Here is a 24,959-nt window from a genome sequence, read left to right as displayed (position 1 = left end):
CCGCCCCGTAGTTCACACCTCCAAGCAAGCTTCCACGTGGATTTGCTTTCTCCCCAGTACAAGTTTCCTGCTTAATCACCATCTCAGTGGTCACTGCGGAGGAAAGCTGGTAGCCAAAGTCGAAGTAATTCTGTCCGTCCTCCTCTGGCAAAACAAACACCTGGCAAGCCCGGGCGGACTGAAATAGGTCTCCTGCAACCACAATGCTTGATCACGGCGTATTTATAGCTCTGAAATCAGCCCCAGCACAAACAAACTGGGTGGATCTTTGATGCTTCTGTTTTTCCAGCTGGCCAAACCCGTATGTTTTGACAATGAGGCAAGCGGCATCTAGGAGCACGGCAGCTCGAGCACGTCAGTCACTTGCTTAATGCTCCTAAATTAGAATTAAGCCCTAGGTCCTGCTGTGGCTATTTGGGCAACGCTGCTCTGCAACCTAATTGCAAACGCTTTTATTCCCAAATCCTTCCACCGAGAGTATTCTCAACCCCGACAAGGTGAGTTCAATCTTCCCCAGCATCTGGAACCAACACATAAAGACAACTGTCTCCAAGTTTTTCTACAGAAGGGCACAGCAGCAGTAGAAATCGCTGCTAGAATTGTAGAATTGCTTGGCTGGCAGCATCCACCACGAACCTGGGCACTCTGCTAATCCAATCCTGCCCCTTTTAACAATTCACCTGTAGGTGCCAAAATTTTGCTCCTCTTGCTCTTTCCCCTCTCCCAAAGCCTTCAGAGCTGAAGTCAGAACTCCCCGTGGCCTCATTCTGCTTTTCTGACATAAACAGATCCAAAGGACCCATTAGAGGCACAGCAGCACCCAGAGTATTTACGCCACTCTCTCCAGATTCACCACGCTGCCAGCTTTCCTCGCTCAAAGCAGAGAAAATCTGCTCCTGAAATACCACACACAAAAGCCTGCAAGGCTTTGAGGAGCAGAAGATGGGAAGAGAAAGAAAAGAAGCGGCGTTAATACAGAATTTGCTCTTTTCATGTGCCTTTGCTCTAGACGGAATAAAGCCGCTGTGTACCAGCAGCTCTGCCTCTAATCAGGGCTGGCACGCTCTGACATTTTGAGGCCAGCCGGCACACCACAAAGGTGCTCCTACAAAGGCAGAGCTGACGTAGGAACGGCTCCCGCAGCACACCCTGCCTCTGCAAACCCTCCTCCCCGGCCGGACGAGCAGGTCTGGCCTCCAGAAGGCAGCCCCTGACCTCTGCCACCGAACAGGTCCAGGAGCGACGAGCTACGAGCAGAGCAGCAGAGGCGCAAGACGCGCAAACCGCAGCCCGACAGGCCCTCTGCGCAACAGACCTGAGCGAAGCACTCCTGCCATCTGCCGCCCGAGGGCTCGCACCCCCAGCAGGCTCCTGACGGGAAGGAAAACGTGAGCCGCGGCTTCTAAAAGCATTTGATGACACGGCGGCGAATCTCACCTACACCTCTACACGCTCAGCAAACCCGGCACAGCAAGTTCAGGGAGGAGACGCGGCTGTACTTACGGGGCAGTGACTCAGGGCTCAGGCCAAGCACCTGTAGAGCATCGTGACAGGCTGGGTTTTCAGTCTTAGAAAAGCAAAACCTTCATTATTAAGACAGTCACATAAAATTCCATTTTATTTTTTTTTTGTCAGGTGAGTGGGGACGTTGAAGGGAGGAGGAATCCACAAATCAGAATCATAGATAAAAGAGCAATTGAAGCAGGAGGTGGTTTTAGGACAAGCGATTAAAACGGCTGCCCAAGGGACCTCTCTCATCACCCCAGGCTCTCTCAGGGAGAGCCCAAAACAGCTCTCTCACTGGCTGCACCAGCCTGACACTGAGCTCCAAGATCAACTGGCCATTCGGGTGCCAGACAGACTCCTAAAGTCTTCAGGTGTCCCTGATTTGCATAACGAAGCTGGAAACTTGTGTCTGCAAGATGAAGCACGTGCTTTCCTTCCGCACACAGCTCACCAGCCAGGGCAAAAGGCCGAGGTGCGCGATTTCAGCCCCAGTTCACCTCCCTGCCCGCGTGCCAAGGCTCAGAACCGCCACCCTGCCTCTCCCTCCAGCAGCTCTCCCGGCCCCGCGTGTGGCTGGGATGAGATCCAAGCCGACTATTCCCTCTGCTGACACCACCAGGAACACCTCCAGCAGGCTGCTCAGAACCGATTTCTTAGAGCTTAATTCACCAGAACGGTAACAGCACTTCAGATGCTCACCTCTAACGCAGAGGCAGGTTTTCCGCTGCTGACGAGGCAGCAGGAAGCAAAGAAAAAAGCGCCCCAAATCACCTTCGAATTCTCAGAGGCTTGTGAAACCGTATCCAAAGAGACAGGAATTAATCCCGTGACTGACGTGACCTTCTGCTCCAAACCCCTGCTGGAGACTCGGCTCTCACACAGCTTGAGGGAACACTCGAGAGCCAGAAATGGCAAAAAGCCCTTGTGAGGGCGCGAATAAAGAGCTGCTCGCAGCCCGTGGAGCTAGGCTGCGACTGAAGCTTCTCCGTAAGAGGGGGCCCTGAATCCTCACCGCAACGCGTGTACAGACATTTACAAACCAAAACCTGCAGAAGATGTAAAGGCAGGGTTTCGTTAGACAAACAGATCCAGCTGGTATTAGGAAGAGAACCGCAGTTCACCACCACGGCCAGGGAAGAACTCCAAAGGATTTATTTCACTTGCAACCACGACCTTCCTTACAAGCTGCTCTCTTCCCCGCACAAGGGCCCCGTCACCTCTTCCTACACAGGATTAACAACAGCACGCACCGATGCAAACGCTGAGATGGTTTACAGCACAACTCACAGCTTGCAGATTAGCACTAGCCAGGGTTTTCCTACGGCACACTGCTGCAAAGGCCGGTCTATGGGGAACGTGGCTCCCCAGCCAGCAGCCCACAGCTCCCAGCGGAGCTCAGATCTGCCACGGAGAACGCAGGCACCATGGAAAGAAATTAAGCCCAGGAGCTTTCTGTGCAAGGAGCAATCATCTGGGATGAAACGAGCGCAACTAGAAAGGGAACAGAAGGGTCTTGTGAGCGGAGCAGCAGCACCAACCTGTCAGCACCGACCACAAAAAGCACCAGAATGAGCCACGGCAACGTACGAATTCCTCACCTTTCCTTCAGACTGTGCAAGGAAACCTGACACGAGAATGACACCTAACTGGGGTCACGTCAGCACCAGCGACATTGGCACTTTCTGCTAGCTACCACAGACAAGAGTCAAAAAGGCTGTATTTGGGCTCCCTTCACAGGTTTGTATTTTTTCCTCCTTTAGATTTTCAGCCCCATTTTAAAAGATCTAAGATGAACTTTCCAGGTGCAAAACCAGTTCCGAGTGCGTCAGCTTCTGCAGCTTACACTCGTTTCCAGTTGTGTACCTCTAAGACACAAGAATCCTCTCCTCTGTGCTCAGGGAGACCCCCAGCCCCTGAGCTGCAGGGACAGCACGGCCACCAAGCTCCAGAAGCCAGGGCAACGCCACGTGCGCTGCCAACCTCCTCGCTGCCAAGCCAGGGGAATTTCTCAGGAGGAAACTACCCACTCCGATAACTCAGCCACGGATGCGGGTATACTAAACCAGCCTCTGCTGATGACGCTGCACCTAGAGAAAGGTTTCTGGAGAGGAGGATGTGCTTTGTCACCCCCTGCTGCAATTGCTCGTTAAGCAGCCAGCCAGCCTGCAGCAGGGGACCTCACGGGTTTTCACGAGGGTAAAGCAGCTCCCCCAGGAGGACAGATTGGCCAGGAGCACAGCAAAGGCTTCAAAGTCCCCTCCTTGAAGGAGGGCTCGTTCATGGGAGACCGCTAATGGCCACAGCAGAGGGTTTGCGTCCATCCAGTCGATTAGATGTTCTCTGATCCACCTCTGACCGCGAGATATTTTTGTTCCAGTACATTCTTTTTGCAGCAACAAAGCTCTATGTCCTCCTCTGCAGGATCCCTTCAGCTATACAAAGCTACGTTACAGACTGGGTACCAAGGACTGCTAGGGAGCAGCGTGTGGGTGACAGGGAGGAAAGGGCAGTCACGGATATTTTACCAGGGATGTGTACATTTGGGGTAAAAAGGCTTTATTAAAAGTGCATGCTTTTTTTCAGAGGTACCGAGAACGAGGAATCCCCATCCCATCCTTGGCTGGGGAGTGCAGCAGCCTTTGCAACCCCTAGCCCTGTCCATCACACATCACCCGTCAAGTAGCCAGCGACTGAATATTCTTCAGCATTTCATCAAAAGCCTCACGGGAAGGCGCTTCGGCGTTCTGAAAGGAGACCTTGATCCGGCTGTAGAGGCTGAAGGACTTCAGCTCCAGCCAGATGAATCCAAAGCGATCGTCGTCGAAGAGAACAAAAACACCCGGTGTTCGCTCGGGGCTGGTGAAGCCATGGCCAGCAATAAGCCCCGTCCCATAAAAACTGCAAGGAGAGAGGAACAGCAGAAAAGAGTTGACAACAGCCGTAACTACTTAAAATTTAATAAAAATAGTAATAAATAAATTAATAAAAAACTATGACGAAGCCATTGCCAAACATGCTGCCAGGTGCTACAGAGCAGGGAGTTTTACAATCACCCATTCTTATCACACAGCACAAAAACACTATGAACCATATAAAGAAAAGAAAACCCTCCACTGCTACGTGCATTCATCTGTGCCTTCTTGAGGCTTTCGGCTTCTAATCTGCACCTGCACCCCAAGGATGAATTTTTCTGTAGTTCAGCCCAGTATTCCTGCTGAGATTTACTTCTGTGACTCAAAATTCAACCTAGGCCCAGACAATCCCCACAGAAAAGGAAACGCATGTGGAGGGGGTGACCAGAGAGACAAGCCTTGTGACAAACCCAGGGGAAGGGAGAGAAAGAAAATCTAAAAAAAGAAAAATCTACCAGGAGCTGGCGAGGAGTAAAGGTCAGTCTAACCTCCAAGCAAGCAGCAGGTGGAACTGGGTTTTATTCAAACACAGCTTGGTTGTGACAGCAGGGGCCTGCTGGGATTAACCAGCTCTTGGTAGGCTTTTCCACAAGCACAGATGTTTGGCTGAAGGTCACCTGCCTAAGCCTCAGCTTTTGGGCTCTTTTTCCACACTTCATTTAGCGTGCTGCCTCGTTGACTCCAGGTCGCACTCATCAAGGCTCTCTGCATACTTGCACCAACTGCTTGTGGTGCTCAGCACCTTTCCAGAGCTGGCCCCAAGGCACCAGACGCCAGGGAGGGGTGGGAACGAGCACTGTGTTCCCACAGCCAAGGAACACGAGTGACACACAGGAACAGGAAGCAGCTCCAACAGATCTCCAAACATATGAGCCAGGCAGCTCTTGGAGGAAAACAAAAAGAAGGCAAAATACGAGAGAGGAGCTATTTTTAGAAGTAACAGGATAAAAATCTACCAAGGAAGCAGGACTGCAGATGAGAGCATGATAAGAAAGAGGGAGATCAAACAAGAGCATAGGAGATAGGGCAGCAGAGGAGGAAAGCCTGAGCACGAGAGGCTGGGAGATCTGCGTGCAGGTAAAGCGCAAACAAATACAGCATGTGCCTCAAAGGTTACTCTTTCCATTTCAAAAAAGAGCTGGCACAAGCAGGCTATAAAACCACTAGCTGCCATTACCAAACTCGGCAGGTCCGGGGATAGTCTTCGTTCCTTGATATGACTCCCATGGGCAGCACAAAAGGCTGGGAAGCTGGCGCCTGGTCCTGGGCTGCCCCCTGGGCCCCAGCTGCAGTCTCTTCCCCCTCGGCACCTTCTCCTCCTCCCAGGGGCTGTGCAGCAGGCTGGGAGGCAGCCTGCTGGGAGCGGTCCTCTCCCTCCTGCCGCTGCTCCTCCTCCTGCTCCTCGCGACGCACCTGCTCCTGGACCTCAAGGACGATGCGGGAGAGCTCGCTGAAATCACGAAGGTTCTCAATGTCGGGTAGCCGCAGAGGGTGCGCAAGGTCGATCTCCACGGTCTGCTGCCCAGCTGGGATGTTGGGATCTCCCTGGAGAAGGGAAGCAACAGGATGGCTGCAGGGCAGGGTCCCCCACCTGACTTCCACAGAGTTTACCCCATTCCACCACCACCAAGTTGGCAACAAAGATAATAGACTTTATTCGTTGTTCCCTGAACTGTCAGAAACAGAATTTTACATCAAATGCTACAAGTCTGGCTGTACTTGCAAGGATGAAAGAAAGTCAAAGCTGCATCTGAATTTTGTCACAAATCCTTTCCATAAAGAGGAAAGAGCTCACTAGCTTGGCTGGCTTCAGTGAAGAGCATCTAACATTTGGTACCCACTCCTCAGATGCACAAGTGATCTCCAGCAACCTGCTACCAGCTGTTCTCAGAAAGCAGCTGGTAGGGACAGAAAAGGGAGAGAGAGCCAGGTAGCAGCATGAAAAAACTTTGCAGAGCTCACTCTAGCTATGCTGCATGTGTTCGGATTCACTGGTGCCACCAGTCCCCATGAGGAACAGGCTTTGGGGTGGCAACACCTGATTACCTTCCAGTGACCTCTCTCCTGTGGCTCCACGGCATCAATAAAACAATGTTTTAACAAGCAGCTGAGAGAAAGGAAGATGCACTCACGGTGATTTTAGTCCCCTTGGCTTTCCTTCCATGAAAGCTCAACATGACAATCTCCAGCCCATGGCTCCCATACGTCCCCTTGAAGAGACCCGGCTTTATAAGGTCATCAGGGCTGCTAGGAGGGAGGTAGATGCGTCGGTACGTCAAGCAGTTGCTGTGGAAAAAAAAAAAAGAAAAGGTCAGGGAGGCTAAAGGAGCACCCCTGGAAATGAAGAATGTGTTTGCAGTCTGCTCCTCTAGGCAGCTTTGGGTCGTCACTGAGTCAGAGGTGGGATCTGTGTTTTCAGCACTGCCGAGAAGCTTCACAGATTTCACTCAGATGTATGCAAACACACCATCCCTCCGCTTCCCTCTATCAGCGCCCGTTAGCACACCAGGATGCTCCTGCAGCAAGGTCACGGCAAGCCTCCCCACTCCCTGGCATTTCTGGAAAAGCTAAGAGTGAAGCGTGTTTAAATATTTGCTACAGCGAGGTGGTTGCTATTAGAAGTTTGGCGTGACAGTTCAAGAAAAAACAAGTTCTCGGGGACTGTGTAATTTCTGTCTAGTGCACTACAAAGCATACTGTTTACTAACAGGGAAAATAAGCAAAAAGCCCCTTGGGATCACAGATATTTTCTCTGTCTTCAAATTAAACACTGTTAGATGGCTCAAAACCATCTTACTGCGCATAGCTATTTTAAAGAACTCAGAAATTTATTATTATTGCTTTCATTACATCTCCTCTCTCTGAACAAACAGAGAGGACTGTCCTTCACCGTATCTTTGCACAGAGCCTGCAGAGACAGAAACTAAACAGTGATGTTCCTTTGGCTGTTAAAGGTCACTGCAAGCATCCTGTTTTCAGAAGAAGGGATCTAATGTGGTCTCGTAGTCGCAGCAGCCTTAATACCTAAAAAGAGCTGGTGCCCTTACTCATATTGGCTGGTGTAGATGAACTTCATCAAGATGAGCTCCTGCATGTGCTCGTGGAAGATGTCTTCCAGAGTCCGACCCCATTCTTCCCGTAGCCACGTCCGGAATTCCTGCAGGAAGACAGAGGCGTTGCATTTGCAACAGGGGCACTACCCCAGCGTGACCTCACCACATCAGCACAACTCACGAGTTGAGCCACAGAGAGGGCATGTGCTCTGACAGCAGATTGTGCCTGGATTTGGGAATAAAATGCTTAACACACAGTCATTATGGTAACTGCCCTACACAATAAAGATATGCTTCCCTTCAAATAAATCTCAGGTAGAGGCAATGTGTCTCCTCAGAATAAAAGCATAAGCATCACCTGTTACTGCGAAGCAGCTGATCTACTGTTTATGTCCTGACCTACCTTGCAGAAACCCATTTTGTGCCCAGAAGGCCACTACAGTGCTCTGTCCTGGCACGTTAAACATAAAAAGGACAGCTTTTGAAAGGCACTGAAGATTTAGGAGGTTAAATCCTGCTGATATAATAACGATGCATCTAAATCCAAAGGGTCCTTTGAACAAGGCTCCCAAAGTACCTCCGCACCGGCTCTGACAAGTTAATACCCTAACATGAGTTAGCATGATAACAGCTCATGCTAAGATAGCAGCCTACCGAGTGATATTCCGAACCTGCTTTATCTTCTAAAGCCAGATCCTCCAATTACCATAACGCCGCACATACTTAACGCAGCGCTTTGAAAGTATTAAAGCATTTCTCATCTGCTACAGAACCAGAAAACACTGAACTAAACCTTTCACCCAGCTGCTTCCTGCTAGTAGGCAGACACCTTAAAGCATATGTGAGAAGCAACTGATTTGTCATGTTTAGCTAGCTGGGCTCCTGGCAGAAAATGTTGCTACCTAGAACATTTATTAGCTGACAATTTCCATCGTGACAGTTATACCTACACCTTAAAGCACCTAGTTTGAGGCAGGAATCTGCCTTGCTGGGTATACCTTACACAGTCACGGGATAAACAAACAAATGAAGCTTTTAATCCCTCGATGAAGACGACAAGCAGTGGAAATGTGCCCCGCTGACAACCCAGTATTCAAATGCAGCTGTTACTCGAGTTTAGGTCTGTGTCTGAAGGATCTTAATCGTACAGACAGCGATATCATAGATCAGTCTGGTGAGTGCTGCATGGCATACAATGCACAGTGCTGTCTTTCTTCAGACAGCCCTGCTATCAAACAGGAACAGCTTCACAGCACAGGTGCTCGGGATCAAACAGCCCAGTACTGGGGGAAAACAGCACCTTGCCAGAGAACTGCCTAATATTAGCAATAGCCTTTTGCTCAACAGGATGGACGTAACAGCCTGCTCTAACACCCTGCCACGCTCTGAGGTAAGGCAAGGGTCTCCACCCAGGCACTCTGCAGGTGTAATGATGAACCGATCCCACACACTGTATCCTTAAACCACCCCTCGGCACTCGCAGAAGGGGCTCCCCAAGACCCTGCAATTCTTTAAGTGTGGCAGATTTAAGTTTTGATTCAAGTCACAAACAATTCTACTCAATCGAAAAAGATGAGAATAAAACAGCCTGAGGCTACGAGCTTGGGTTTTCAAGCATGTTCAGATAAACAGAAATTAGAACCCTGAAGACCATCTCCCAGATCCCGATATTAGCTAAGAGCTCAGATAAGGCAGCAGTGTTTTATCTTCAGAGAGGAGGCATACAAGCAGCCTTACGCCAGGCTCTTAGCAAAGCACTCTTACCTCCTGCCTTCCCCCTGACATCCGATGGTGATCTGTCTGGTTGCATTTCGTGGAGAACTCATCCTTCTTTACGATCTGGAGTTACCGTGGAGGAGAATTTAGAAGGTTACAGACCTGATTAGAGATGCCTAGGGATGATGTAACTAAGACTGCTTAGAGCACATGCTTTACAAAACAGGTGTTACTGACTTTGGCACAGGAGAGACGCCATTAAGTGATATCGAGTGCATCTGCTACAGGATAGAGAAATAAAAGCAATAAAACCCCATCGCATTCTAATGAAATACCTTAGTTTCAAGTTGCTTCTCTATTTGAGCTTTCTATTTTAAGGAAGAGGAAGTAAGCCCTCAGGAAGCTTTTCAAAGCATTCACTGTACTGAATGGGTGATGCTAAATCGCCTTCCCACAGTCTCATCTTAAACCAACCAGGTCTGCATCCCTGCTTGGGCACGTTCAGCAGCTACACGAAGCCTCTTTATGTATCCTTTATCTCAGCAGGAACACATATTGGTGCTCCCACCCGGCTCCAGTCTTACAGAAGAAAGTACAACAGCCTTGCTGTACAGTGAACAAATTCAGAACAGGGAGCAGCTCATACAACTTGGAAGACGCAATGAGGAGAAAGCTGGCATCCACACATAAAACAAGGTGGTGAAAGCCACGTCCTTCTACAAATATATATTTTCTACTGAATCCACTTCTAGATCCGAGGTGTGTGCACACACACACGTTGCCCCTAGGACACACGATGTGTAAAATGCTAGAAAAGCTCACCTGGATATGACCATTGTGAGGCCCCTTGTGGCCATACATACACTCAACTGTTGCACATTTCCTCTCCATGAGATGAATCCTGAAGAGAGGTTTGAATCTCATCGGATCATCAACATGAGGGTCATGAGGCGGCAGGTACATCCACCCGATGATGAACAGGCCATCTACCTGCAGAGGGATGGGAAAAAAATAAAATAACAATCACACACTGTCAGCATTGCCCACGTTCTGTGACATTTGCAGCAAACAAGCCTGGGGCCTATTCTTCAATCAGGGCAGGAGCTGCAGAACAGCTTGCTGCATTTCCAAACTGCTTTCCAGCAATTAAACCAGACCATATGCACTCACAGCACACCCTTGGTGAAGCGGGAGAGGGTTTCTTTACAAGGCTTTCTGCACCACCGGAAAATGATCAGGCTTTTATTACCGCAAAGGACTTTGTGACGGATGCTTGGTGCGCAGGATCCGGAGAGGGAGACTGCACTGAAGAGACCACACAGCAAGTCAAGCTCTAATTGGTTTGAGAGCTCATGCTGGCAGATACTCACATGGAGGAGCTCTGCTTCTCATGATTATCTGTGCCTTTTGGACGAGGAATTATTTGGCTCCATTACTCACAGACAGCACAGGAAGCAACAATCCCCTCTGCTGAGAGGTACAAGTGCCAGCCCTCTTCCTGCACGCCTAACAGAATCCTTCCCCTCCAGCACTACGATTTCAGAGAAAGGATGTTTTCTAAAGAGCAAGACGTGAGACAAAAGCAGAGCAGTGCCACAGAGGCACGCTTGCCTTTATAAGGTCATGATATCGTGTAAGCATTGGTGCACTTGGACGCACTCTTACACCAGCTCACAGAACTGACCCTTGCAAAACCCAAAGGACACAGGCCTTGTCATGTTACGGTTCAGCCTGTCACCTGCTGAACCCTGGTGCAAAGTACAAGGGCTTCAGGCAAGCTTCTTGCCCAGCTCTCAACAATACAGAGAGAAGTGTTGCTCATTAACTGCTCTGCCCAGCAGCACCAGAACTGGCAGACGCCAGCTCCATCTGATGCATTAGGCTTAGGCACTGCTGGTTAAAAAATTGGCAAACCACAGGAACACAAGCGCAAAACCCTTTGCACAGTGTTCAGCTGCAGGTGAAAGTGATGGGCCAATGCTCAAGTCTCTGCTGCAGTCAAAGCACAAGGAATGGATTCCCATGCCAGCCACTGGAATATCAGCATGAGTCTAAATGAAGCCTTGCCCTGAAACATTCCTCCTGTTTTTTCGTTTGTTCCTGTGGCTGTTTGGAGAGCAGCTGAAAAACAAAAGGACTGTCTGCATAAAGGTAGTGATGATTAAAGGATCCGAGAAGCAACCTCTGGGAACGTGTCATGTGCTTGAGTGGTGGCTGTTCAGACTTCTTGCTACCACGTGGATGGCAACCAGGACTAGAAAGTGGCACGCAGAAGACTCTCTTTAGTCCTCTACTCCCAAGCCCCAGACCGAGGTACTCACCACCACATTCAGCAGTCCCCCGTAGGGCCCGATGTCCGGCTGCCATAATCCCAAGATGTGGCGGTATCGGTGCAGCACTAGGGAACAGCGAGACACTGACGTTAGCACATCGAGCTAAGGAATCGGGATTTGGGGAAAAGAAAGAAAAAGGCAGGCTACCACAAACCGCACACAACGCTGCCCAATACCCCCCCCAACAGCCCTGACGAAGGAAGTGAAAGCTGGTTACACCCAACCGCAGCGAGGCACTTCTCAACCGAGGCCTCCCACAAGTTCACACAGATTTGCCTTGTTCTCTGAAGCTCTGCCCCGCTGCAGGGGCAGGATTTCGTTTCCAGGACTTGACACAACCAGATACCTCAGCAGGAACAACCAGAAAACTTTTGCAACGCAGCCCTGTTGATGCAAATCACATGCCATACCCAGAGCTAAGAACAAATAAAGAATCTGCCACCTCCGGCTACCAAAAACATATTTGATGTCTCAGACCGCAAAGCAACAGAAAATAAGGACACAAAGGCAGTAAGGGATAGGGAAATTCAAGTGTTTTGAAAGAATTTCCCCTCCTTGCAGAGACAAACCTGTCTCTAGAGTTGTGTCCTTAAAAGCAACCACTGAGGCAGCAAAGGCGAAGCGCAGAGACCATGCCAAGTGGGGAGGGAGATCTGGTGGGGTGGTTATGAGCCCAGTAACAGCCCCAGAAATTCTGAGCAAGCTGCTACCCACGGCAGTGCCCACAGCCTGCCTCCACGTCCCTCTCAAAGCCTACCGCAGCAGACGAGGCTCCTCAGTTTCTCATCGCAGAGCTGGATGCGCATTCAGTCACACCAAAATCAAAGGTCAAATAGGAAAATTTTCAGCAAACAGAATCTAATGCCTGATAGAGAATTATCCCAACAAAAGCTTGGAGATGCTACCTGCCTCCATTCCTAACAATCACAGCCATGGATTTTGTCCATATAATTTTGTGTGGGGACACACAAGGAGGATGCGTGTTATTTCTAAGAACATGGCAAGGAGGTACCACATGGGCCTTCCGATGATGCTCACGGCTAACTCGGAAAGCCACAACCACCACTTTTAACCTACAGAGCCAGGCTGAAGAGAGAGTTTTGTTTCACATCACTTTATAGGAAGAACTGAGATTCAGTGCAGCTTTGTTCCTTTAACTACCCAGGACAGCAACAACGTGGGGATGTTTTTATTACACCGAAGCAGAGAACTTCCACAGAGGTTTAGGACACCAGGGAGGGCTGTCCGGAGCTGCTGCCAACTGGCCTGGAAGAAACTTTTTCCAGTGCAGTAAACAATTTAGGACTGATGGCCTGGTTTCACTCAGCAAACCAAGTGCAGCACAAACAGCACGGAGACGAGCAGGCGAACCGCATTCCCCGTCTCCTCGTCTCGGTGCAGTAGTTACATATTAATACACGGTATGCGTAAAAGCCGTTCCACCCGCCACAATCCGCTTGCTCCACCCTGTCTGTGGAGCTGACAAAACCCAGCTTTTTTTATTTTTAGGACAGAAAACTTGATGCTAAGCTGTACAAAGCAGGGAGTATTTCCCTCGTCCTCCCCCAGCTCCTGCCTGAAGCCCCTTGGGAGCTGCAGCCAGCAGGCTCTGCAGGAGCAGGGAAAGTGTTTGCCTGGCAAGGTGAGCCTTGTTTTGCTCCCTCTGAGCAAACAGACGGCTCCAGCTCCAGGAGCCGCAGCGGGTCAGGGAACGTGGCTGCTTCGTGCACAGCCCAACTCAACCAGCTGCCCCGTCACCTGCAAGCCTGGGGCTGCGGAAGAGGCAGGAGGCTGAAAGAGCTGTGCAGCCTCCGGAGGAAAGAAGTTATCGCGGAAAACGCTGGCAGTCAGCTAAAGGCCTGAACAACCTCTGGGTTCCAGCTCTATCCACAGCAGGGACAACCTGTCGAGCTCCAGCTCTGGCACTCCATGGCAGGAGACGGATGGATCTGACAGCTGTTTCCCTCCCCACTCCTCGAAAGAAAACCGCACTTGGGTCTTTCTCCAAGGCTTTCCTCTGCTATGTGCACTTCCAATTCTTCTCAGTCCTGAAGGAGCCTCTTTGCCTATCCAAATTTCTGAGCCCACATCCTGCCAAATGGAACAAAAATACATCCACAGGAAGCTTCAGCACAGCCCCCACCCAGCCTGGGTGTTATCCACATTGCCACACAGCCCTGCAAGCTCTCCAGATGAAAAAGCAGCGTGAATCCAGCTGGGGAAGAAGGGCTAGGAAAAAGCAGTGAATGCCCAAGCTCCCATCCACAGGAGGCTGCTTAGGAAGGGTCTAACGCCTGTGCTGGACAAGGAAGTGACATTGAGCAAATGCAGAGCGGGTCCAAGCAAGCAGCACAGAGCTGGCATACCACAAACACCAGCGGGATGAACAGGCAGGTTGCAACCCCAGAACAGGTTATTAAAACAGGAGCAGAGCAGATGCTTTCATATGCTACTGTTTTAATTAAATCTATTACGTTACCTGCATCCAGGTTTGAGGGAAATACAAAAAAAGGTAATGGGATTTTTCAATGAGTTCTGCAGCTTTTAAAGCAGAGGTAGCTTGCTTTGGCTGGAGAAGACCTGACCTACTGCAACTCAGACTCCCAGGATGCAGCAAGATACCAAGGTAAGCAGTTACAGCCCCCCAGCCAGCAATAACTGCCCTGCTAGTGGAAAGAGCAAAGTGTCATCCAGGCTGGTTGAAAACCCCGAGGAAAGTGATCTGAGCTGACCTAACGCTGCGTGGACACGCACTGGGGAGCACTCACATGACAAATCCTGGCAGCACAGACTTAACACACAGGTGGGGAAAGAGGGAAACAGGCAAAAAAACGCACTGGCTGTTCCCCAAGTAATACATCAAGCCCCTACAGAAAAGAGGGTCAGAATTCAGGAGCTTGGGGCTGCAGCTAAAGAATTCACAGCTGAGGGAACAGCACAAAATGCCATTTCAGAGCCACCACAAGCTGCACGCTCAGAGCAATTACCCAGGTACCAACCTACAAAGGAAGCCCAAATCCCAAGGGGCAGCTTTGGAAGAGCCTCTCCATCCCACCCAGCTCCAGAACAAGGCTGGTGCTGACGGGCAGGACTGCCAGAACTACAGCTTTCTTCTGACTCCTGCAGCAGCACTGCCACTGCTTATCTGCTGTGACTGGCAGGAAAAACACCATCATCGTGGCCTGCTGTAGATAATCTGTGTGGCCCATGCTCAGCTGTCTTCTTTAGCACAGACAAGCCTGCAGCATCCACTCCGCTTGTTAGCATGCGTGGAAAAACTCCATTCCCAAGCACCAGTGAATTAGCGACCTGAGTCTGCAGAACTCCTCTGCAGTGACCTTATTAATTACCTTTCCCCTATGGAACAGCAGACAGCCGAACACCCCCTCCAAACACCAAGCACTACAGGCCTCCTCCAGGGATTTAATCTGATCAGTGCTCCCTCCAACTCCTGCAGAAGACTGAGCATCAGACTGAAATGTTTTGCTATTCTGTCCTAAACACGAAATCAGGAGGCAAAGAACAGATAACCCAGAGCAGTTTCGTGACTGAGAAGAATGCTGATCGCAATCTCCAAAATACCAGCAGTATTTCCTAGAGAGGGGGTGGCGGCTGAAAGGATTCACTGTGCAGGGAAGGAATCAGTATAGGAAGGGCTGTGGATCTGAATACAGCTCATCTGGATCGAGACAAGGCTTTTTGCCAGCCCAGAGTTTATTTAGGCTTGCTTTCAGAAGCCCTGACCGGTGTATCTGAATACTTTCTAAGAAAGGGGCGATGCACAAAGAGCAGAGCGAGTGCTTCTTTACTGAGTGTTCTTCACAGACCCTTCTTTCTGGGCCTGGTCAGGACAATTTTTTAACCTGAAGCATTTCAAAAGAAGACCAGAAGCCCTCACCGTGTACCCTACTCACACTGTCACTCCAAAGGGTCGGACTACTCCACTCACGAGCAGCAGAAAGAACTGACTAACAACGCCCTCCGTTCAGCCCCAAGATCCACCCCAAAATAATTTGCTTAAAGCAAAAAGTCACACTCCATGCAGCATCTCGTGTGTGCTTAGTGCAGGAAGCATCAACCAGCAGGAGGTACGTACGGCAGGTGTAAACATCTCTGTACTCCATGTGCTCGTAGTCGGGAAGGATTTTCATAAAACGCCCCGACTTCACTCGTGGGTTTATACCTGAACAGACACAGCAGGGTAAGTACCAGAGAACTCGGCTCCACCGTAACCAGCACGTAACCTTGCGATGAATCTGGCCCGACTCCCTTTTGGCTTTACTTCCAGCTGTGGTGCACCAATTTGTCTCCATTCGCCCCAGCCTCAAGCATACACAGATAGAATTACTTATACAGAATTTAGCACGTTCAAGGTTCCCCCAGACAATATTTACAACTGACATCCAGGGAAGTTAAAGAGAAATAAGGCTCCCTCCACAGTGTCTCAGGACAAGTAGCTACATAGATGGCAGGCCAGTTGTTGCATTAATCGTGCTCTCTAACACTTAAGCTCAGTCCCTCATTTCCCGCACCACTTCCTGTAGAAGCACATTCAGTGGGCAGAAAAGCTTGTGAGAGTTCTGCCAGTAGCCCCAAATTAACTCTTCTGCAATTAGCGAGGTTTACAGGACAGCAGAGAAAATGGGGTCACACCACCACGAAACCGTTCTGAAACCGCTAATTGTTTGCAACAAGGCAAAACCTTGAATCTGAGCAGGAGAGCCAAGACAGTGCATCCCCCAAAAGCCAGAAATAGCTGCCAAGCATCCTGAGTAGTGCTCGGCCATTCCTAGCTAGCAACCACGCTAGTTAGGATTGCTGGCTGGTTAGGATAAGGGCACGGTTCTTCTTCAGAAATGCCATGAAGCCTGTCGCAGAGGTGGTTCTCGTGTCAAGTGCAACTCTTTGCAGACAAATCAGGCAGTTCCCTTTCATGCACACAGACAGGTAAAGAAGGTCAGTAGGTGAAGAAGTAATTTTGCCTGCAGATGCTCAGCAAGTCTAATAAAGATGGGATTAAAACCTAGAAGTTCTTCCTTTCCAGCATAAAGATCGATGCTTGAAGTCACCGCTGCTTCAAGGCTCAGCAAATAAAGCACGTGTGGAAGTTAAGCCAGATTTTGGCTCTGAAAAGCCCGCAGAGACTTCTCACGATGCAGCTTGGGACAGTTACTGCTTTTGCTACATAAAACAGGACCTGATCTCAGCAGCCAGAAGCCACAGTTCAAGCGCCACAGGTTAAATCTTGCTTTTTATCCCAAGGATCCTTACAAAATTTGTGGTGGTGCAACCAAGAAAACACAGCCTGGCAGCGCTGACATGGGAGCTCTCAGAGCAGGCAGCTCCGCTTCTGACTGCAAAGGACCAGATTTGGGGACGGGGGGACAGTTTCTCCTCTCTGATGACCCCCCTCCCCGCTGTAAGACAGCGTGCATCTATCTTGCAGAAGGCACACTTGGTCTAAGGAGCTGGGGTCCCACTCACAGCCACCCCTAAAACACAGACACTTCCTTCAGGAGCAGCCCAAAGGAGCGCTCACCCCTTTACTGACAGCTCTTCCCCACTGCTAGCATAATGGCATCCTTTCGCTGAGATCAAGACTTCGTTACTTTAGGGCATGGGCTGCCTCCAGCTATGAAAAGTATCAGTTAATTCCTTAGCACGATCTGAAAAGGGTAAAACAAGCCGGAAAGGTTGAGAAACCTTCATTATGCTCTATAGGAAATTTAAGTGCCATGCTTTTTTCCTACCAAAGAAGTGGGGGACATAGATATCCCAATTCTTAGTATGAAATACAATCCCAAAGATGTTATCTTCACAGACGCCCTTGCCATTAGAAGGTAATTCTGAATAACTTAATCTGTCAAAGTTTAATAAATATTCAGCATGTGTATGGTTTCGGTTGGTACTAAGCAAGGACATACAGATCTGCGCCAGCTCGATCACTTACGTTTGGCATACACATCTCGACAGGACACGCCGGTGATCTCCAACTTCCGCAGGTTCTCACAGACACCGTATTCTGCAACGACATGGATAACACCGTCAGCTCAGGCACAAAGGTGTTTGCTACCCAGGACCTCCATATCTACTCTTTGAGCAAAAATGGGATCTTATTAGGTACGTTCTTGCAAGCTGCAACCTGAGTCCAGGATCTCGTTGCTCTTTTGCAGAGAAAATGGAAAGCTAGATGTAATTTCACTGCAGTTTGGGATCGGGAACCTAATACATTTTAAGAGCAATGCTTGCAACAAACACACCATAAGGAACACACAAACACGACAAAATTACAGAAGCTTACACCTAGTCTGGAAAGGGTGTGAAATGTGGAAGACATACTCATTATAGCTTGGAATGTATGCTCATTTAGATCAAATCATGGTCGCGTGTAGTAATTATTTACTTCCACCGAGGAACCCAACAGAGAAAACAGCTTATTAGGATCCTAAGGAAAAGGTCACAGACTTTAAAAAGAATGAAACGGAGACATAAAACAGGCATCAGCATGTACAAATATGGTTACACTGGAAAGCTGATCAGATTGAGATGGGTCTGTTGTATGCTCGAATGCCTTTGATTGCTTACAGAACACCCTGAAAACAAAGCAATCCAGAGACCTTAAAGGCAGCTTTGAAGCAGAAAATGAGATCATCTCATTTCGTTTTCAGGAAGTCAGCGCTGAACTTCTAAGAAACTCTAAGGGAAAAAAAAAAAAAAGCAAGCACTAACATCTCAGCACAAGAAATCATTAGAAGACCAGAGGGAGGAAATGAGAGGAGGGAGATCCCAAAAAATCATCAGCAACAAAAAACAGGCTGCTGCAGCAACCCCGTTAGCTCTCAGTACAGAAAGCTATCCTCCTTGACATCAAAGCCATCTATCCTGCAGATCAAACAGCAGCTTCCCCGAGCACCACCAAACACCAGTCAGACATTTGATACAAAAGCACGTCTGTGAAGACCCTCATCAAACCATTAAACATGGAGCTTATCCTCAGCTGAGCTTCCCCGAATCGACCATCAAGCAGGGCTGCCAAACACCACTACCTAATGCCGGTAACCTGCTGCAAACAGAGACTTCGTTTTCACATATGAGAAAAGCAGAAGTTTCCCTGAATGAATTCAGCCTCATTCAGTCTATAAATACCACGCCTGTGGTACACGATGATCAAGCACCCACGAAGCTTACTGTCAGCCTGCCTCCGGGGAACGCACGTTCTGCGTGACATTGCTTTGGGTAAGCAGCAAGCTCGATAAAAGAGCAGGCAGAAGGTACAAACGCACTGCCCTTTATTAAAAGACGCAGAAGTCCACGGCAAAAGTCCTGCTGACTTCCAAGGAGGAAGCTCTACGTGCATCAAAAACAAGGTGGGATGAGGAGGCACAATTAGCCAGGAAGCAGACAGCCGAGCCTGCAGGAAAGCACATCCAGCCCAGCACAAACAAGCTATTTAGTGCTGGGCTACGGCCAGCTGACCCTGCACGGCCCTGCTGCAGCTCTGGGAAACCAGAGCTCCGCTCGAGGCTGGAAATCCAGACCCACCCTGCAGGTCATCCCCCGTCTGCCCTTCCTGCAGGGCTCCGCGAGGCTCTGAGCCACCAGCCTGCGTTTGGACACGAGCGGGCATGTGTCTGGTAATTACATCAAAGGGATGGAGGGAACAGTATGTTTCCTCAGCTGATCAGAAAGTCGGAGATCTTTTAAGGTGACAGCAGCAGGGTGGTTATAGCCTGCTGTTTGTAAACAGCCAGCTCTTTCCATGTAAACAAACGTTCACCTGGCCACAGCATCTGCGGGATGCATGCCTTCTGCAGCAGGCGTTGCAGCTAGATTCAAGTCAGTGTCACCGAAGATATTTATACTGCATCAGAAAGGGAGGAGACATGCAGAGGATCCTGCCCAAATGGCATTTCTCCACGTTGCCGACAGCAATACTAGCACAGTGACATTCTGCCTTCCTCTAGAAGGTCCTGACGTCTCGCAGCGTTTTCCCTAATAGATCTGTAAATCACTTCAGCTGCAGTCCCAGTGCAGCTCTAGGACAGACCGACTTCCAGCAGGCACCCCAAAACAACTGGCTGGGGTGGGAACGGGTTTGACGTGAGAGCTCTGTCCCGGCTTCGTGCCCTTGACAACCTGCAGGGAAATTTCATGAAAGCAAGAACCCTGGTAAAGGTGCATTTCCCAAGTTCTGCAGCTGAAATCCTTCCTGGAAAGATTTGGTGTTCTGTTCAAGCTCCCTTAAAGGAAAAAAAGACAGACATTGGAAGTTTCGATATTGTTCCACACTATTTGACATTATAAACACCTTTGTATAAGTCCTGGGTTATCAGAAAACAATCTCACTTGAAATATTCGCTCATCTTGTTTTACAATAACCAGTCCTTACTGTTTTGTTCAGCAAACCTGACTACAAGCAGCCAGAACCCCAGACTGATGGCTTAACTCTGGGTAAGTGTATCAGTTCAGTGCTCCTGACTCATGAGCTGTTCACATCACGATAGCTGCTTGATGAGAAAAATAAATCTCTTGGCTCCCAGCGCCTACAAAAATTCTGAAGGTCTTAAGCAAGAAAGCTGGCCCTTTCTTTTTAATCCAGAGGACAAGAGGGACATAGAATTACCGCTAGGTAGGGCTTCAAGAGTTACAGAAAACTAAAGCTGATGAGGTTTTCTTTGTAAAGAAGAAAGCCTTCTCCCAGAAGGCTATGAAGGACTCATGCTTCCTAAGACTTAACTGGACTGAAGAGGAATTTCTATGTTAAAGAAACATCCCAGTGCTGCAGCTCACTGTGCAAAGCATTTTAAGGAGTTAACAGCCACAGAAATTCACACGTGGAATTTATACGGTTAGAAACTGCCTACTTAATCCTGCTTCAAAAACGGGGACGGAAACTGGTTTTAAAGTCCTTACTTGCCCAGCTGCCAAGTCTGTTTTATGAGGTTTGCAATGAGCTCCTGGAAGACTTGCCGAACGTGGTGACAGGGTGCTGCTTCCACAGCCACATGCACTGGAATTTAAAGGATGTGGAAAGGTAGTCCCCACGTACAACGAGCTGCACTAATACATCTGCAAGTGTAAGCCACTCCCTGGCCTGCTCTAGCCGTGCACTCTTCTAAGCCTCACGTTTCCTCCTCCTCTAGAAGAAGCCACGTTGCACACCTAGCTCTGGCCTACTACTCCTCCTCGCTCATTTCCTTCTCATTTACTCCTTTCATGCTCCTTTGGATAAGTAGTTTTCTCTTCCTGGATGCCAAAAACACTACTTTTTTATATAAAAAAAAGCACACTGTCAACCAGTGTAGGGAAGAAAGCCTGTACTCACATCAAAGATCACACCCCTGCTTTTTCTTTGTGTCTTTCTTAGCATGGCAATGCCAGAAAGCGGCTCCGAGCCCTGCATACGGACATCTGCAATTCAGAGGAAATGAGGATGCCTGCAAGGGCTTGACACACTTAGGACTGCTAAGTTTCAGCTGTACCCTGACTAATCAAGTACTCTAATTAGCCCTGGATAAATGCACATTTACAGGTCTGTACACAGAAGGCATAGAAACTTACTGGATTATTTTAGACACCATGAAAACAGGAGATTCTCAGGACGGCATCCCTGAAATACCAGGTGGACAGATTTGGAACCGGCTTGTTTCCAAAGGCTGAACTATCGGATTAAAATACATGGGATACTTTCCCAAACACTTCTCCCGGGGGAAGGCTTGTAGCTACCACTGACACGTTCTGCAACTGCAAACAAAGAGCTGACCGAAAGGAGTCATGATCTGCAACGAATGTGAGCATTTGTGGAAACTGTAAAGGAAAGAGACAGGGGAGCTTCAGACCTACAACTTACCGACAGACCTAAGACCCTTTGCAGGATGACTGCTGTGCACCTGCCATGGCAGTGAGAAACAGCAAACCACTGGCTTTTAGACAGCTCCTTGACAAAGAAGGTGTTCAAAGAGGAAGGAAAGTCCACCACGGTTCACCAAGGAAACACCACACAATGCTTTAACCTCACGCAAAGGGAGTTTAAAGCCTTGTGACTCATAGAAGCCACGTTCTCATTTACTAAGGGCTAGCGCCACAAGAAAAAGTTCCTGTTGCGGGAGCAGTTGCATGCTACGCTCCTGCACGGGTTCTCCAGAGTCTTGTAAGAGCTAAACTCCATCCAACAACCCCCTCACCGAGGATATAAACCAGATTTCCCACGCTCCTGCCCAGGAACCTCTGTCTATAAAGCTTGCTGAAGGCTAGCGTCTTTAACACCTTTGGATGACACTTTTCAGCAGGTTCTGAAGCTAATGGAGATTGTTCTGACAATCAAAAGCCTTTTCAGGCAAGTTCTAGACCTGGTTATTGTGAACAACTGGGCTGTTTCCAGGTGTGGTTACCATTTAAAATCAACTCTCAGACGTTAATCAAGGTAGGCCAGGCCACCAGCAAGGGTGAAGCGTGCTTCAACTCTGCTCCCGCTGCAGAGATCAGCAACCTCCTATTTATAGAAAACATGAAAGCGACTGCAATTCCCTTCCTGCCAAAGGAGCAATTCAGAGACATTGTTTACCCCAAACAGTTGCGATGATAAAAGGACAGCAGTCCTAACACAGCCCCGCCAGTGTTACACAACTGCTCCTGGTTAGTCCCAGCACTCACCCAGTTTACAACCACCAGCAGAAGCCACTCCTTCACCTTCCAGACAAGCCCTCTGGACGTTTGCACCAGCTACAACACTTTTTCAAGGCTATTCTAAAACTGAGACGGCGCAGAGCGGCGCAAGAAGACGACACCAACTCTCGAAGGATTGAGTGCCCCACCAGATTTGGGCAACAGCCAGGCCTTCCCTCGCATCCAGCGCTGCTCCTGCCCGAGACAAGGGTACAAGCTGGTTAGCGCTCGTGCTCTCGCTCCGTTTCTAGGACCTGCAGCTTCACAACGAGACACGTCACGCTTAAACTCAGGCAGAAACAGGGACGTGATTAAGAACCGTCCTTAGGAAGGAAGTGCCTTGTTTTTGAAAGAGATTATAAAAGGTAATTATATTTGGCGTTTGACTATCACGTAGTCAGTGACGTACTGCTATACAGAAATACACGTCAGGATAGTCTAGATTTTAAAGAGGTATTTATATATATATTTAAAATTCTTATAATAAGTCCATACGTGTACCCAGGTAACTGAACTCACCAGGTAGTTGCATGCACACATTTGAACACAAAGTAGCTGAGCGTATGCAACAGTACCACTGAGATACAAGCACAGAAATTAACTATAAAACAGGTTCCTAAAATGGTGACTAATTTTATACTTACAAATGCATATATTCAAAGTTACAGTACTGCCATGAGGGTAATTACTTGCACATGCGTAGGACTGTGCAAAGCGCTAAGAACTGGTGAAGTTTTGCAAACCATTCAAGTGCACAAACCTGCATCAGCAGAGGAGTATAAGGAAAGAACGATGCTATTTTATTAGCCTGCCTCCAAAAAACGCAAAGTTATTGGGATCATCCCATGCTGAGCGAAGAAATAAGAACGCTTTGGTGCACATTTTCTAGGCAGAGCCTTTGTACTGCCCAAGGGTTCCTGGATAGTGCTGATAAAGCAAGAATTCATCCCTGCAAGGTTTAATGCACTTGAGCACATCCCACTGCCTACGGCAGACAGCCATTCTGCCATACCTACATTCTTCATCCTTACGCCCTTCCTGGTGTTAAAAACAGAAAGGGAATGACAAGGAAATGTGTGTGACTCCAGGAGCTGGCAGCAGATGCACCCGGCAGGACCACGCTACGAGGAGAGATGGATGAGCGCAGCAAGACAGGACCTGGATGGTGGGATTAACAGCCGCTGGATTAAAGAACGGGACAGAGAGTCATGCTGATGGGAGGTAAAGGTGAGGAGTAACGAGTAAGAATTGCAGCCTAAACACCAAGACACAACACGTCCCCTAATTTTTGCGTTAATGCAGCGCAGCGCCCTTCCAAGATGCTCCCCAGGAAATGCACATGCGGACCAGGAGCCGCTGGGATGCCACCACAGCACGCCCGAGCTCGGGCAGGACGAGATACCCTACCCAGCCTGCCCGCCTCCTGCGGATACGGGGGGGTTTCACTCCCCCTTTACGCAGCCCCCCGCTCCCCAGACTCCCGGCTGCACGCCCAGTGCCTCCCTCCTTCCCGGCGCAGCCTGACTGCGGACACTGCTCCTTCCCTCTCCCCGTTACCTGACGTTCCCCCATCTGCAGGATTTGTGCAGAGGTGAAGGCGACGTCTCCCAGGGCCTGCATCTATCCGCCCCCCATCCCAGGGACCCCCCCATTTTGCTGTCCAGCCCCTCACACACACCCCCTGCCCCCCAGGGGCTCACCCCCCCACGTTTTTTGGGAGCCTCCTGCTCCTCGGGTGCTGCACCCCAAACCCCAAACCCCAATCCCTATCCTCACACCCCCTGCGAGTCCCCACACCCCCAACACCCCCGTCCTCCCCCCCACAACCTCCAAACCACCTCCCCCGCACCCCCCCATCCCTCCCCCAGCTCCCGACCCCCAAACCGGGCTCCCCCAGCCCCCCTTACCCCCCCCCAAAGCCCCCAAACCGGACACCCCCAGCCCCACCACATCCTTCTATCCTCCCTTACCCCCCTAAACCGTGCTCCCCCAGCCCCCTACCCCCCAAAACCTGGGCTCCCCCCGCTCCCCCCAGACCCCTACCCCCCCCAAACCGGGCTCCCCCCGCCCCCCCCAGACCCCTACCCCCCCCAAACCGGGCTCCCCCCGCCCCCCCCAGACCCCTACCCCCCCCAAACCGGGCTCCCCCCGCCCCCCCCAGCCCCCGTAGCCCCCTCCCCGGGGCGGTACCTTCCCGGCAGCGCCGCCGCCAGATGGTGTCGGTGCGGAGGATGCGGCGGAAGGTGGTGCAGACCCGGGCCAGGCTGGGCAGGTCGGTACCGGGCAGCGAGCCGAAGATCTGCACCAGGAGCTCCGGGGGCAGCTCCAGCAGCGACAGCGGGGGCCGGCCCGCCTCGGCGGGGCCCGGCGAAGGCCTCGAGCCTTCGATGCGCTCCGTCTCCTCGTCCTCCGCCGCACCGGCAGCCTCCTCGGGCTCCGTGTCGGTGTCGGGCTCGCTGTCGCCGTCCCCTCCCCGCCGCTGCTCCCGCGCCGCCCCCCGCCGGCGGCAGCCCCGCGCCGGGCCCACGCCGCACAGCCGGGCGCACACCGCCATGGCGGCCGCCGCCGCCGTTCTGCGCCCCGGGGCGGAAGCGGCGGAAGGGGCGGGGCGTTTAAAAAAAGGGGAACGCCCCCTCCGCGCGGATCCGCCAATCGGAGCAGCCGTCGCCGGGCGTGGCCACGCCCCCTCGCGGTAACGGGCGCCCGGCGGCCGTTATCGCCTCAGGGAGGTCTGCGCGGGGCGGGGGGGGGGGGGGGGGTCGGCCGCCCCCTGG

At 50.4% G+C, this 24,959-nt stretch overlaps 1 protein-coding gene across 2 annotated transcripts; it reads right to left on the bottom strand.

Moving 5' to 3' along the window:
- FBXO31 (F-box protein 31) lies at window positions 1-24,767 on the bottom strand. Of its 2 annotated transcripts, XM_067004574.1 has the most exons (10): window positions 24,376-24,767; window positions 17,471-17,542; window positions 15,617-15,703; window positions 11,509-11,585; window positions 10,010-10,177; window positions 9,236-9,310; window positions 7,466-7,575; window positions 6,551-6,704; window positions 5,596-5,963; window positions 1-4,404 (listed from the first exon to the last, which is right to left on the bottom strand). In XM_067004574.1, exons 1-10 carry the CDS (start codon window positions 24,737-24,739, stop codon window positions 4,182-4,184), a joined length of 1,698 nt encoding a protein of 565 aa, XP_066860675.1. In that variant the 5' UTR covers window positions 24,740-24,767; the 3' UTR covers window positions 1-4,181. The 2 variants fall into 2 exon arrangements, with proteins under 2 accessions (XP_066860675.1, XP_066860676.1); XM_067004575.1 differs by lacking the exon at window positions 15,617-15,703 and having other exon boundaries at window positions 24,376-24,766.
- Window positions 24,768-24,959: the final 192 nt, after the last annotated feature.

The sequence above is a fragment of the Anser cygnoides genome, chromosome 12 (genome assembly GCF_040182565.1).
Source record: "Anser cygnoides isolate HZ-2024a breed goose chromosome 12, Taihu_goose_T2T_genome, whole genome shotgun sequence".
In the NCBI taxonomy this organism is placed as follows: Eukaryota; Metazoa; Chordata; class Aves; order Anseriformes; family Anatidae; genus Anser; species Anser cygnoides.
The sequence above is the reverse complement of the archived record's forward strand: the minus strand, read 5'-3'. Positions and strand labels throughout refer to the sequence as shown.

Excerpts from the sequence above, each read along its gene's own strand:
- FBXO31 (XM_067004574.1), bottom strand. The coding sequence starts at position 24,739 with ATGGCGGTGTGCGCCCGGCTGTGCGGCGTGGGCCCGGCGCGGGGCTGC. Across the intron at positions 15,704-17,470 it reads TCGAGATGTGTATGCCAAAC|GTATAAACCCACGAGTGAAG; the intron begins GTAAGTGATCGA and ends GTGTCTGTTCAG. Across the intron at positions 11,586-15,616 it reads CAGAGATGTTTACACCTGCC|TGCTGCACCGATACCGCCAC; the intron begins GTACGTACCTCC and ends GCTGTTCCCTAG.